General features: G+C 41.5%; 1 protein-coding gene across 1 annotated transcript in view; it reads right to left on the reverse strand.

Moving 5' to 3' along the window:
* thsd7ba (thrombospondin, type I, domain containing 7Ba) overlaps positions 1 to 16227 on the reverse strand; it is a 271757-nt gene that overhangs the window by 160186 nt on the left and 95344 nt on the right. Inside the window, exon 7 of the mRNA XM_080456937.1 lies at positions 8886 to 9086. Within this exon, the coding sequence (XP_080313063.1) occupies positions 8886 to 9086 (201 nt within the window). The remainder of the gene's footprint in view (positions 1 to 8885; positions 9087 to 16227) is intronic.

Here is a 16227-nt window from a genome sequence, read left to right on the forward strand (position 1 = left end):
ACGATGGTTGAATTTAATTGCCAAGTTTCACGTGACATTATCGCAACATTTTTAATCGAAATCTTTTGATTACTTTTCAATGAATCGTGCAGGCCTAATTTACCAGCAACTTCTGTTTTCACAGTAGCCTAGCTTAGTCACTCCAAGAGTCGGCATTAACCATTGGTTTAGAACACTGATTGATATTGATACTAACTAAAACCCTCTAGTCTCAGTGAAACGGACCTGAGTTGCAACTGTACTTTTTTCCGTCTACACCAAAATCTCTTTGCCAAAAATAGCCGATCTACAAGCTCACAACGCGTTGTTCCCCCCCCGTAATATGGATGCTGGGTTGCAAGTGGTTAAAAAAGAAAATGAACGTTGTAATTTGGAATACTTGAGTGTTTACTTGAGTATATCATCTCTGTCCAAAACTGTAACTTTTCAGGATTCAAATTCAAAAACAGCAAAAGTAGCAGATCCACAAGTTCGAAGTTTCGAGCTACTTCTGATGCTTTTGTGTGAAGCTGTAGTATGATCAAGTAGGGCATTAATTTACGAGAAAACACAAAAAGTTAGAATATGGAGATGAGAGTTTTCATGCCCGACAGCAACGATATACTTTGTCCACCACTGAATAAACCTGCTATGGATGCAGTATGTGATGGTATATCCTATAAGCGGCATCATGTAGAAACCATTTGAGCCGGAGGCAGAGTGTGTACAGTGTCTCTGGGAACTAGCTCTGTCTCCTAGCAGCAGCAAGCACAGTCAAAAGAAAACACAGATAAGGTGTAACACCTCATATACTGTAGTCGTGGCCTAGCTGTCAATATCCAGAAAGCATAATATCGCAACTGTCGATTGGAAACCTTGTATGTCCAAAAGCGTTACTTTTCAGGAAATGGGAAAAATAAAACTACCTGTGTTCCAATGGATACAGTGTAGTTATGTGTATTTATTCACATGCTATTGTTAATACTTTACATTTGTTCATTATTTCTAAAACCGACAGATACAGGTAACGACTTTTACAATACATTTTTCTAAGAATTGCCAATCTACAAGCTCATATTGTGACACGTTGTGAGCTTGTAGATCGGCTATTTTTGCAACTTTTAGGGCATTAATTTATGAAAAAACATAACTTGAAATATGAAGATACAAGGTTTCTGCCCAAATAATATAGTTTTTAGAATGCCAATTTGTTCAAAATCATGTATGTTCTATCTAATGGTTTTTAACCATAGAGTGTTTAAAGCTGCACTATAACGTTCCTCTTATAACCCAGATTTGAACCCGGTTTCCTGCACAAGAGCTGACATTTTTACCATTGAGCTAATAGAGCCTGCCTGCTTGCTCAGGGGATAAATGTAATCCTGTGTTTAGGTGAGACATGACCTTTGATACGATCTAAATGTCTCAATAGAAGAGCAGGGAGACCGAATACAACCACCCCGATTGAGTTATTGTACTCTACCATTACAGATTGGACTAAATTAAAATGTATTCATTTAAAAAATAATCTGTTTGCTGTTATTAGGATCTAGTCAACAACTGTTCCAAGGTCTATTTTTCCACTATACTATTCTCTTTAGCTCATTCAGCAATACCATTGTTGTCTATAAGTGTAACATGCCTGTACATAGAATATGACCGTTCAAGGACAGCATCCATGTTAGCCCATTCAATCCGGGAAACGCATCTCTGTCATTTTAGATTTATTTGGCTATAAAGAAATAGCAGATATTTGAGCTCATAGCGCGGCACCGATTGTCACGCTATGAGCTTGTAGATCTGCTATTTTTGAAAAATCTTGGAAAATTGTGCAAATCCTTTAATATATATTTAATATATATATATATATTTTGAAAACATTTGTAAAATATTTTGTTCCTGGGAGCCCCAGAAGCAAAGATTTGAGTTACAAATGTTCGTTTAAAAATATATATATATTCAAAGACTTGCACACATTTTCACGATAAAAAAAAAACAACAGATCTACAAGCAATCTGTGCCATGCTATGAGTTTGCATTTCTGCTATTTTTGAATAGCCAAAGAAATGACAGAGATGAGTTCCCGGACTGAATGGGTTAGAGTGGACACTATAAGAATGGTCTGAGGTTGGTGCTCTGGAGGCTTCTGCCATGATGGGCTGTCACCCAGGGCAGGAGGTTGGAGGCTTATGCCGCTGTAATACTGTTTTCCTGCTCGAATCTACTTCAATAAATGAATTGTACACTTCAACCTGTCTGGAATATTAATATTTTCCCATCTTACCCGACAGCAACGAAACATGTTGAATGATCTCCTTAGCTCTGGGTTATCCAGTGATTTGTGGCTCCTTCACGGTATGTTAGCATTAGAGGTACTGTAGCGTTAGCAAGGAGTCTATTGTAGATAATAGCTTTAACGGTAGCTAGCTAGGGCAACAGATAAGGGACAACTTCAAAAATGTATGTATATTGCCGTCGGGCAGAAACCTCTTGTCTCCATATTTTAACTTTTTGTGTTCTTTCGTAAATTAACGCCCTACTTGATCATACTAGAGTGTGACACGAAAGCATCAAATGTAGCAGATCTACAAGCTCGAAGCGCGTCGCTTCGCGCTTCGAGCTTGTTGATCTGCTACATTTGCTATTTTTTTATTTGAATCCTGAAAGGTTTTGGACATTTGAGGTTTCCATCTTTGCTTGTGATTGCTGCGGGGTAATGAATCATCACCTGTCAATTGTGTGTCCCAAACATTTGTGCGTCCTAAAGGAAGTTACGTATATTCAGTGCTGCAATCATTCCTGGCCCCTCGCGTCGTACAGAAAGACGTCCGTGTGCAGCTCGTGAAAAAGTGGAGATATTTGACTAAACACACATTTTCTGGCAGAACTTTCACATGGATATGAAACTAGAGGACAAAATATGACTACACGTCTTAGGAATTAATTATTGGGTGAGTACAGACGGAGTTTAGAGCACTTTTATGGCCGCGCAGATGGGCACTACACAGTGGGGGACCGAGAGAGATCTATGACTGTGTATTTGGAATACTTGAAATGTATGTAAGATCACAGACATTCTAGGGCTAGTTTCCATCCAACAGAGACGATATACTTGTCCATATACACAACAATATCAGTTGCTTTTTATGTAATATATGGACATGTAATTTCTGAAAAGGTAACTGTACAGGTACTGAAGCAGAATGAATTGCACAATAAGTGCAAGGACGTTCAAGTTTCTAGCAGCACATATACTGTATTGGCAGTTACTTGGTATAATATTGTCCTAGCCTATACTGTATCTCACATTCAAAACCAGCTATACTTGCAATGTTCTTACTGTTAACTGTAAAACTGAATGTATATTGATTCTGTGAGTAGAATTTGTTTATGCAGAGCTTTGGGTGAGTTTGCCTTGGTGGACTTCTTCCACTTCTGACATAACAGCCTTGACTACGGGGAGTGTGGGGGCGCGGTGGATTTAGCTGTTCAAACACTGATTTCCATATTTATTTATTTCCACACTTTATTTCCATGACAAATTATAACATAGGTGCGGTTTCCATTCCACATTATTTGAATTTCCAGCCATTGAAATTAGCAAGCTGTTGCTCTGTCTCTGAAAAAAGAAAGAGGAAAAAATGTTCTCTTTCCTCTGAAGAAAGAACTGTGCCTTGAAGTGTGCAGTAGAAAGACCAGTTTCCATCATTTCCACAGTATTTTCAGGTTAGGAGAGTGATGCCTAATTTATGCTCCATCGTATAATAATAATGATACATTTTATTTGTATTGCACTTATCATTCAAAGGGAATGCTACACTACATGGTAAAAACACATTATCAATCATATAAGGTTAAAAAAGCAGGGTTTAAAAACAAATGTGGTTAACACTTGCGTGACTAACCAGTCATTCTGACCGACAACAATTTAACACGAAAATACCTTCCGAAAAAAATTATAATTCAGGCCTATTTTTAAAAGAGTCCAGTGTCTGCAGTGCTCTCAAATCAATAGGAAGGCTGTTCCACAGTATGATGGTATGATGGTGTTGCACACCAAAAAAACAGCAGATCTACAAGCTCTCAATGTGTTGCATCCACAACGCAATTATACCATTGGTTCTGGGGTCCAAGGGGTTCCCCAGCAAAAGTAGTTAACATAGCATCACAATCATTTTAACCACTTTATCCATTTATATGTTGGCTATTCAAAAATAGTAGATCTACAAGCTCACAGCATGTCACTTCGTGCCGCGCTGCGAGCTTGTACATCTGCTATTTTTGAAAATATTTGAAAACTAGAAAAAGTGCTCCTCGGAGCACAAGTCTCCGCTAGGTCATGTAGGAAATTGCATGCTGCGTTCATGATTTGAGGCATTTTGTTCAAAACGGACCAATTCTGCAGACTTTGGAAGCCAATGTTAGCCAATTAGGATGGAATATGAAATATCGGACATCCATCTTGATCACAGGACTATAGAGATACTGTGTACCGATTTGCATGTTTTTTGGACAAAATCTGTAGGAGTAAAAAAATGTTTTGCAATAGTCGGCCTCATGGTGGCGCTATGACAGGCTGATCTGAAAAATGAGGGGCAGAGGTTCTGCTGTGGCATCCAGGGAGTGTGTGTGCACAGTTTCACAGCGACCGGGCCAACAGTGGCGGAGATTAGCTGGTCACAGACAGAAGGACGGACGGACGGACGGACGGACGGACGGACGGACGGACGGACGGACGGACAAGTGGCAAAACATACTCTCTCGCCATGCCTTTCGGCCTGGCGGAGACAAATATCGGAAATGTTTGAATAATGTATACATTTTATTTACACAAATCATCTCTTCTGGGGGTCCCTGGCACAAACAATTTTCAGATCAAGGTCCGCGACCAAATACATATCAATTTGGGGGTCCTTGGTATGAAAAAGTTTGATAACCACTGATTTATACTTTGCACGACAGGTGTCTGGTGTGTCTCACGATGTGTCGCACGATGTGTCTCACGGCGTGTCTGTCTCCATGGCGTGTCTCATAACGTTCAGAGTTTTAAGCGTTCATGTCGTCTGCCACTCACCAACAGCGTTGCTACGAAATGTAAACGGGGAGGTGAATGAATAGTCGTCTCGTGCATCTCCGTGGCAACGGAGTTTGGTCCGTCTTCCCAGCCAATGAGAGCACATTGGTCGTCGCTGTCGGGCAGAAACCTGTTATCTCCATATTCTAACTTTTGGTGTTTTTTTGTAAATGAACGCCCTACTTGATCATACTACAGCGTCACACAAACGCATCAATAGTAGCAGATCCACGAGCTCAAAACGCAGTGCGAAGCGACGCGTTTTGAGCTTGTAGATCTGCTACTATTGATGCTTTTGAATTTGAATCCTGAAAATTTAACAGTTTTGGAGAGAACAGAGTTTTCCACCCGACAGAGACCTCTTATGAAGCGACCATTCATGTTTCCACAGGTAGGCATACGCGACACCCTCTGCGAAGGTCCTCCACAACACATTTTTGTCCTTGTGATTTTGTCGTGCGTCACGTCAGTCAACACTTGTTGCACAAAGCATAAATTGACCTTTAGATGTGTTGGTCTAGGTGAGCTGTGACAGAAATTGCTATTGGATGATGCTTCTCTCTACGGTCTACCAAATTAATCTGTCAAGCATAACAGAAGGATAGAGAAAGAGAAGCACTACTAAAGCATTTTTCTGGCTATCACTAAAGATCATGTCATGTTATCACAGGTACACGGGAATAGAAATAGAAGAAAAAGCACCACACCTAGAGCCAGACATTAGTTTGGCTGATACATCTGCCAATATTTGACTTTTTTAGATGACATTGGCATCAGCAATTATGCAGTTGATGTGTCCTGATTGTAACCACTTTCAATTTGGCATCCCTATGTAAAGTTTTTGAAAGCTTGTATATCAGCTATGTTTAAATTTTCTATTTTTGAAAAACTGTGATCAAATCTAAGTTTTTCAACTTGAATTAATTTTCTCTTTTTTTTCTTGCCAAAATATCGGTCAAAACACCAGTAATCGGTGGTCTAGGACTGTCCAAAATCGGGATCAGCATCGTAACTAAAAATCGGTCAGGCGCAAAAAAAACCCATTGGTTCTCAAAGTGGGGTACATCTGCTATTTTTGAATGTTTCAAATTATAGTACGTTTGCAAATGTTTAACAATTTTGAATTTCTTTTAACGCAAACCTTCTCTTCTGGTGGGCCCCTGGCACAAAACATTTTCAGATGGGGGTCTGCGACCAAATACATATCAATTTGGTGGTCCTTGACTTGAAAAAGTTTGAGAACTACTTGCTCTATACAATTATGCATTCTTCCATCTATCCAACCATCCAGAAAGTGAAAGTGCACAAAAGTGTAAAAAAAAGTGGGGAGTGCTGCAGTTTCTCAGCATGGCAGCTGGTATAGCTGTGTGGTCAGTGAGGTAATGAGGGTGCAGTCCGGACAGGTTCATTTGATCAGAGTGTGAATGGAGCCCGTCAGCACTGTGTCAACTCCAGCAGACAAGTCAGGTTATTTTGCCTTCTCTCTCTCTGCCTTCTCCATCTACCTATATATCCATCTCACTCCCCTGTTTCCCCGAGTCACCAAATCACTCTGTGTGTGTGACCACACCGCTCCCAGCATAATGCCATGTCTCCTGCAACTTGTATTATTAAGCAGAGGCAACAGAACAGTTAACCCATTAAGACCTGAGGCTGATTCTACAAATGCCTTCTAAATCAGTAGTTCTCAAACTAAGGACCCCCAAATTGATATAATATCTGTAGATGGCCGCGGACCCAAATCTGAAAATATTTTGTGCCAGGGACCCCCAGAGGAGAAGATTTCTGTAAAAGAAAAAAATCTAAATTATTCAACATTTTTCAAAGATTAAAAAAAAGCTTGCAGTAAGCTTATCTACTATCTTTTAATAGCTAACACTAAAATCTAAAATGACACAGATGCTTTCCTGGTTTTAACCGGTTAAAATAACAAAGACATGTCTCTGTTCAGCTTGGTTTTGGTGCCATTATGTGCTTGTCACCTTCATTATTAGCCAGCTAACCCATACATCAGTGAGATTTATTGACTGTATTGGTGGCCCTTAATAGCTCTCGTAATGTGTGCTGGGTGGTATCAGCCTGAAAGGTGTATAGAGAAAGAAATGCTCATGCAGGAGGAGTCGGCAGCACTTACAATTGTTGGCCCTGACATTGCTGGCGCTGGATGGAAGACTAACGCATTGTGCTTCAGTAGTAAGTCCAATGAGCCCAATTACGGGGAAGTGCCGGTAAACAACTTGTCAACAGTCGCTAACAATAGAACTACTGTATCAAAGATAATTTCATAAGGATCTCTCTCAAAGCCGTCGAAGCGTACGCTCCTTCACTTGTCCTGTCAAAGCTCGTTAGGTTCCCCCGTTGGGTAATACGTTTGGACCCTCCGCTGGCTCCCTGACAAACGCTCAGGTAATACATTGTGACAGGATAATAAAACACGCGCGAAAGAAAGACGCAATTAGGTTTATAATCTGTGGAGGTGAACAATTAAAGGCCCTGGTACTTAGCCATGATTCTGACTTTTAACCCATTAAGACCTGAGGACCCGAACAGTTTTCTGAAAAACATATGTTGCTATAATCAGTGGTGCTCAAACTCTTTCATGTCCAGGACCCCCCAAATGTATTTGGCCGCCAACCCACATCACAAAAATATTTTGTTCCACGGACCCCCAGAAGCAAAGATTTGAGTTAGAAATGTTCTAAATATATATAATCAAAGATTTGCACACATGTTCAGGATTTTTCAAAAAATAGCAGATGTACAAGCTCGTGGCGCGGCACGAAGTGACGCGCTATGAGCTTGTATATCTGCTATTTTTGAATAGCCAAAGTACAAAATAATGCTTTTTAGCAAAAAAAAATCTAAAATGACACAGATGCTTTCCCGGTTTTAATAGGTTAATCAGGCCCAGCATTTTTGCCGGGCTTTGAAAACTGCAGCGCCCGTTCCCCTCATGAATAACACATTGCTGTGCTGGTGGTGCTGACGGGAAGGCGGAAAAATGGATCACATTCTACCTCAGGCCTCACACATCACAATGCATGCTCATCTGCTTAGTCAAACGTCAGGAACACAGCACAGGAAGACTCTGGCCATGGCCCTGTTTATTTATGCAGCTGTTTGCAAAACCATGCCTGGCTTATAGGCCTAATTATACTTCTTGAATACGGGCTGCCGTCCAGGCTTGGCTCCATGTAAATGATGCCCCTGCTGGCAAGCGATTTGCAAGCATTTGTACTGGTTTTTGAGCGACATCAAAAAAACTGTCCCCGCTGCTGTATAGTCCCCTCGGGCTAATTTGCGCGGAACAGCGGCATGTGAGACTCACTCACACGACACTGGGAAAAGTCATGGTGGTTACGGGTACAAAAACTCAACACTGAGGCCTAGAACTGGTTCCGTTCTAGATTTTTGGAACATTGGTGCTTTCACGGAAGCGGCCGCGAACTGACTTGCGTTTCCACAATTGTCAATGGCAGTTACAAGTTTCCCTTTTCTTTTCTTTATTTTAATGATAATTTTTCACTTGTTTATATTGCATCTGCATCTTCCAACCTGTAGAATAATGTTAAAAAAAAGCCGATCTACAAGCTCTCAACGCGGTGTGAGCTTTTGTAGATCGGCTATTTTCATATAAAATAGGGATTCCTTGGTTAATGTATAGTTTGCGGTGGTGTAAAAAGTAAATATTTGTGTAGTGGAAGTACAAAGCATTGAAAAATGTACATAATCAAGTAAGATTCTACTCAAGGGTTACAGTACTTGAGTAAAAATGTAACTTTCAACCTCTGAAGAAAGGTGGAAAGAAGGAAAAACGAAGCGGTAACAGTACCTTCAAGGTCGATGCAGGTGACGTTGCGCGCCGCGGTGCCCAGGCCGCACGGCCCTTTGTCGGGCACGCATCTCTCCCCCGGCTGGACTCGCCACACGTAGCAGGCAGGGTCGTCACAGGGGATGGACTCCACGAGGTGAGGGCAGCTCGCCTGGTGGCCGCCAGGCTCCCACAACACCTGTCTCCTTCTCTGTCGGAAACCTGCAGGGGGGAATCGATGGGAGCAGGGGGGGGGGGGGGGAGACAAGATACGTTGTTAGAGAGAAGAGGTGATAGAAGAGAAGGGGAGAGGAGAGGGTGAGCGAGATAAATAGATAAGATACTTTTATTATCCCCGCGGGGGGGGGGGGGGGGAATTCTGTCGCCCAGAGGCGGCACAGCAGTTAAGGTTATAGTGTTACAGGTAAAGAGTAAGGAAAATAAAAAGCACTGTTGTGTACAGCAATACAAGGCAAAACGAAAAACAAGAAGCATCAAATGGGTCCATTTGGTTCCATGGAACTATGGAGGTGATCAATTGAGCTGATCAAAAGCAACCATTACTGTTCGATGTGCACCAAACTTTTCTCCTCAGATTACCTCTACTATTCATGTTAATTTTTTATTTTATTTTTTATACTAGTATACATTACTGTACTTGTGTGCTAGATCGCTACCTTGCCGATTTCCTCCTACAGTATAACGACATGCCCAAAATAGGGACGCCAGGTTAAAAGTGGTTAAATGATTTACTTGTTCTGCATGAATTATTAGATGTAGCAGCCTATAATAAGACGTAAAAGCAATCGGGCTTTCACTATCTGTACATTGGATGATCACGGCGGTCTTGGAACACGGCTAAGTGATCATGTGCCCCGAAAAGGTTGCCCACCCCTGTAGGGAAAGAGGGCAGAGGAAAAAGGGATGAAAGAGAGAGCGTTTGGGTGGCATGTGGTTAGAGTATCTGCAGGCATCCTTATTTATTGGCCTTCTAGGTCATTGAGTTGACCTCACAGCCAGCTCTGCCAATTCTGTCAACTGTTTGGCTCTTGCGGATGCTAAATTGGGGCCTGAGTGGCAGTGGGTACAGGGCCCTCACATCGACTACTGTAGCTCTCCACGGGCTGTCCCAACATTTGATTGCCAATTAAAATGCAGAGTCAAAACGATTTGTTTCACCCTGACCAACAGGCGAGATTGCAGAGGTTGCAGAGGTAGGTACTACATTAGCTGGATGCTTTGGTATCCGCTGGTATCACAGTGCTGGGTTGGACATATAGCCAATAAAGAAAGGGGACATACACTTTTGATCTTGCCTCAAACCTTTTTTTGTTTTGTTTTTTTATAAAATAAAATACCGGTACACAGCAGCCTTATCTCATCAGATTTTTTAAAGCCAGAGAGAACATATTTCTGTGACATAGACAATTGTAAGTACGTTTGTTCTACGTTTCGTTCTGCGTTTGTGTCAAGCTGCCAGGCTGCAGTAGCATTGGATAATTGACACAGGTTTTAAGAAAGTAGGTGCATAGATTCTAAAGGCCCCTGCATGACACCAAATGAGGTGATCACCCATATCACCTTTTAGGTGATAAGTTGATCACCGAAGCGGTGGTTTTGATACTAGGCGCTCATACTCGGGGTGATGTCCTTTAGGATTGACCCCGCCTCCCTCTGGTTCAGGTGCACCATCCCCGCCCACTCTGAAATCGGTCTTCCGAAAACAGCCGAGCATGAATATCTTTGAGGTAGGCAAAGTCATCATTTTATATGCATATTGCTGAAGATATTTGTGTAAAAATCTATAAAATGGGCAAGCTCACAGCGTGTTGTAATGAGACATGATATGAACTTGCAGATAACAGTAAAGAGTGACTGTGCAATAATAACCCCCTGTACTTGCACTATGCACTCTCACTGATATTATTTCCCTGTTTTAATTGTTCATTGTTCAGTGTTTTAGGTTGTTGTTTTATCATGTTTTTATTGTATTGGAGCTTCAGAGCGTACATTTTTAATATGTATGTATGTACCTAACCAGCATCTAAGTGACAATAAAGTGAATCTGAATGTAGATCTGCTATTTCTTGCCAAATATTCACCTATTACGTTATGCCCAGAATATGGACGCTATGGGTTCATGTGGTTAAATACCAGTGGTGGAAAAAGTACTCACATCTTTTACTTAAGTAATAAGCATCAATACTGCAATGCAGAAGTACTCTGTTACAAGTAAAAGTCTGGAATTCAAAATTGACTTGAGTAAAAGTACAAAAGTATTGGTATCAAAATGTACTTAAAGTACCGAAAGTAGAAAGTACTCATTATGCAGAATGTCCCATTTCACAAGTGTTCAAATGTATGAAATGTATAAAAAATCTTTAGAAAATAGCTGATCTACAAGCTCACAATGCGTCACATAGCGATGCATTGTGTAGATCGGCTATTTTCAAATGGCCGAAATGTATGGGCTGAAGTGGTTAATGTATGTTTTGTAATAATAATACAAATCTGCAAAGTAACTAGCAACTAAAGTTTTCAAATGATTGTAGTGGAGTAAAAGTACTTAGTTACTTTAAATACGGATGGTGACAGAGGGCACCACCACTATACTCTCACACACGAAAGACAACAGACAGTGATTGTGGAGATCTGAGCACGTATGGAATAATAGCCGAAAGCCCTGCAGTCTGGCGTGTTGGGCAAACACAAAACACAGCAAACCGTCTCATGCATCAATGTCGTCTACCCTGGGGAGTGGGGTGGGGGGGTTCAAGCCTCGTGTAGGTTTCTCGCCCGTTTTTTACTTTTTACTTTGTGCCTTGTTCCTGCTCATAAATCCTAAAGCGTCAGACGTGCAATGGGGTCGCCTTGGAAACAACCATAAAGAACTTGAAGCACACATTAGATCATTTCTGTCAGCACAGCCATTGTTGGGGCCTGGATGTGAAAACATGACAGAGGTCTAAATGGGAACAGACTTACAGCCCGAGAGAGAGAGTCCTAGACCACCCATTACCCGTGTTTTGACGTATATTTTGTCAAAAGTTGCAACATTTTCTGATCGATTTGGGGAAACAAACTTGAATTTGATTGAGAACATTGAACTTATGAGCAAACAAATAAATACAAATAAACACAAGTTTAAATGAAGTAATCTTCAATATAGGAAAACAACCTTTAACTTTGATTATACAATGAACAAGTACTAGAACTGAACGTCATTTTATTCAACCACTTGAGCCCTATTAAAAAAATCTACACATTCTAGGCGATCTACAAGCTCACATGTTGCATCACGACACATCGTGAGCTTGTACTGTAGATCGCCTTTTTTGTTGTTGTGAAAACCACAAATCGGCTGCATAATTACCAATACCAATATCATCAAAAGAGTCATATAATGGCATGGATTTCGGCCCAACCAATATATATCGGCCTGGGCTGGCCCTATAACAGACTCCATATTGGCAAAAAGGTTGCGAATAACAGTTCAAGGATGTAATTATAGTGTAGAGACACCATCCAATAATGTGATAACCACTTTGACTCGATCATTATCATTTAGCCAATAACAACAAGGGACTAATTGGCTCTTGTTAGTGGTCCAAGCAGCGAAGGTGCTGAAACCTTTTGTATCGGTTAGGATTATTTTCTGTACAGTTAAAGTTCCCAAACTGTGGGAAATGGTTGGAAATCTCACCCACTAATCAGAAGAAATATATATATATAAATACTGATGGGTCAGATGGTGGGGCCATTAATTTTGAAGCATAAGTTACTTTGACACCCATTACCAAATCTGTATTTTCTCTACTTCTTCTACAGATTTTATACACATATGGTACAAGCATATCTGGATCAAGTACAGGATCTTTATAGATTTTTAATCCTGTCTTTAAATTTGACATTAAATCTCATAAATTGGCTTGAGCTATTGTAACCAAACTTGGTGTGTGTTTGGATGCCATGTCCAAGCTTTGCTGTGCAGTCCTTGGATATTCTGACACTAGGGGGCACCACAATTGAGAAAAGTTTATATCTCATAATCAGTCAATTTGAGTGAAAAATGTTCCACGGGAAGATTGGCAAAACGGGGAATGGGTTCTAAGCGTGAACTCAAATTGTTATTAATAATCTAATCAAAACTTCCACCGTATATGCTCTACAGAGGCTCACCCAATGATGTATGTCAAAGGTTATAGCCAACCTATGGTAAATTCAGAAATCTGTCACTATATATTTTTCAAAATATGCAACACAATCAACTAAACAAAATGTACACAAGTCACCCAAATTCCATCCACAATTTTGGCAATACACCTGAAACCAACAGAATGGTATCGTCGCTGTCGAGTGGACCGCATATTATGTCCAAAACCGTAGCAGATCTACAAGCTCAAAGCACGTCGTTTCACGCAGCGTTTCGAGCTTGTGGGTCTGCTACATTTGATTATTTTCTATGACGCTGTAGTATGATCAAGTAGGGCATTAATTTACGAAAAAACACTATAAGTTATAATATGGAGATAAGGGGTTTCTGCCCGACAGCAATAATATGTCCATTCTAGCATTGTGTTGACACGTCCTTCAACAAGACACTGAACCCTAAATGCTCCAGAAAAGCAGGCTGGTGCCCTGCATTCAAACTTCATGACAGATATTGTATTAAGGCCCTAGAAAGCCTGCAATGTTTTGTTTATCTATGCTAATGTTTGTTCTTCCAAGGCTTCTGTCAATTATAATTGTGTGGCAAAAGACATTCTTGGGTATTAACACCACCAAAGAGCTCTAAAATGCACCAGCTTTCCAATCCATTAATACATTAAGCCTTCTATCTATATGTATCTGTCTGTCTGTGTGTGTGTCGACCTCAAACTTGGTGTGTGCATCCCAGAGGACCCAGTGGAAAGTCAGTGGACAGTGGGCAGTTGGTCAGAAATCCGTCTGTGCGTGTGAGTGCATCTGTAGTTCGCACGTATCTCGAGAACCGTCTGACCGACCAACTTCAAATCCGGTGCGAGAGTCACCATTGACCCGAGGGAGTGCCGTGTCTGGCGTCGAGTCAGTCGAATAGAAGGTCTTCCAGAACCGTGGGTACAACGGGTGTTGCATAACCGGGTGGGGGCATGCAAGTCCAACAATATAGGATTTCATGTTGGACTTTCTAAGCTACATGATACTGACTTGCACCACAATGTCATTTGGGACCTCTTTTAACTCACATGAAAGTTGATTGATTGATTGATTGATTGATTGATTGATTGATTGATTGATTGATTGATTGATTGTCAGAGACTGTCCTCCAGGGACTATGATAATGGGTACTGCACAAAGTAGGCCTACTCTGACAACAGGTACTGTACTGGAGGAGAAGCGTCCCCAATGGGCATCAACCTAGTTTTGTGCAGCAGTGAATGTGATACTCCCTCACTATGTGAAGGTTGTGAGTTAAAACCTCACTGCAAACAACCAAATGATGCTTTATTCTGTTTCTTCATCATCTTCATCATCTTCATATTCTTCTGTCATCATCTACAACTTCATCTTCTGTGCTTAATAGATACCGTTAATTTGCCGCTTGCGGCAATATTCGTGATTAGTTTCCTTTTGTTTCTGTTCCAAAGATTTCTTTCAGAGCTGCTTTGTCAGAAACCATGTATTTCTTCACAGCTATTACATGCTGGACATCACCAGGTTGTAATCTAGTCTCTATCGACCGCTGGGTTGCTCCGGGTCCCTCATGTCATAATGTTCTTATGGATGAAAAGTGCCAGAGTAAACTGCGGTTCCTTGATACAGCACGCTCTCTGATACTTCGGGGGGCAGCTGGAATCTAGTTTTGTCCATCGGCTGAACACTAAAGCCAAGCCTTGTTCTTGACACTTGATGGGGAGGTCTCGCCCCCGTTTTCCTCTGCAGACGAGGCTGTCTAACCCCAGGATGTCCCCCGGACAAATTGCATCCACCAATCATCTGGAAGTGGGAGCCCGCAAGTTGAGGAACCTGATCCGGTGGGTCCTGCCCAGGTCGGCTCTCAGAAAACTGGCAGAGAGACTGTGTGTGGATCGATTGCTTCTGGGTACCCGCTGTTGCCCGCGTCCCAAAACTGTGATAGACAATTTGTAGTGGATACATCCCCTTGGATATGAATAATTCAAAGGCTGGTCACATCAGATTTATTTCAGAGCGGGCGACTGGGACAACTCCTCTTCCCCAATGGTCTCTGTGTTAAATTCTTCATTTTGCATCTCTCTGGTCGCGTCTGCTAGACTAGACCACCTGTTTCTCAACATCGGGCCCAGGGGCCGCCAGGGCTTTGTGGGTCTGTGTGTGAACATTTTACAGAGTTAAAGGAACAATGAGGATTTTTACAGTCTAGACTGGGGTCCAAGAGATAAAAAAAAGGGGGGGTCTGTGGCCTAATGCATATCATCAAACTGTGGGTCCTTGAAATGAAAACGGTTGAGAATCAGTGTGCTACACCAGTGGTTTTCAACCAGTGGTCCGGGGATCACCAGTGGTCCTTGAGGGGGTCCCAGGTGGTTCCCAGCTAAATGATGGAGAGTTGGTAACCCTTATTAGATCTTTAACTCTTGAGAGCGTGAAATGAATTTGGTTACATTTTTACGCTCTCAAGAGTTAAATTATTGTTAAACATCTGCATTACTTAATTAGAGAATTGTTATTTTGATCAACATTTGCCTGTCATCTCTCCTATGGTACCACGATCAATACAGCATGGAATTGTGGACAGAATCGTATCGAATGACAACAAAATATTCGAAGTCTTGGGTATGAGAGTCTAAATCTCATCAAATGGTGGTCCGTGGCTCAAATGCAGAATAAATAATGGACCTTGTCACCTTGATATGAAAAAGATTGAAAACCACTGTGCTAGACGATGTCAGTGTGGTGAAAAAAGGTATACGTAAAGCTTTGAGATGGGGGGGAAATTTTACATTTTGTTGCAGGAGGACCTACAGTACAGTAAATTGGAGCATGCTGACTTCCTGATGCCTGGTTTTTATATGTTCCACAGCCGGGTAAACAGTAGGATCCCATGGGACCTGCATCCTGGAGTTAGAGATGGATTGCGGTTTCACCCTGATGCTGGGAGACATCAGGCACAGCGGAGCAGAGAGCAGAGAGAGAAACAACAAAAGCTCCACGGCTCAAGGTCCACCTGTAAACAGCCGGGATCATCATAACAATGAACGCCAGCCCACCCCCACCACCAGTGGTGGAAAGTAACTTAGTACATTTACTTAAGTACTGTACTTAAGTACAATTTTGAGGTATTTGTAATTTACTTGAGTCTGTACAATTGCCAATACTTTTACTTTTACTCCACTACATCTCA

This window comes from Gymnoscopelus braueri (genome assembly GCF_963280865.1).
Source record: "Gymnoscopelus braueri genome assembly, chromosome: 18".
NCBI classification, from domain to species: domain Eukaryota; kingdom Metazoa; phylum Chordata; class Actinopteri; order Myctophiformes; family Myctophidae; genus Gymnoscopelus; species Gymnoscopelus braueri.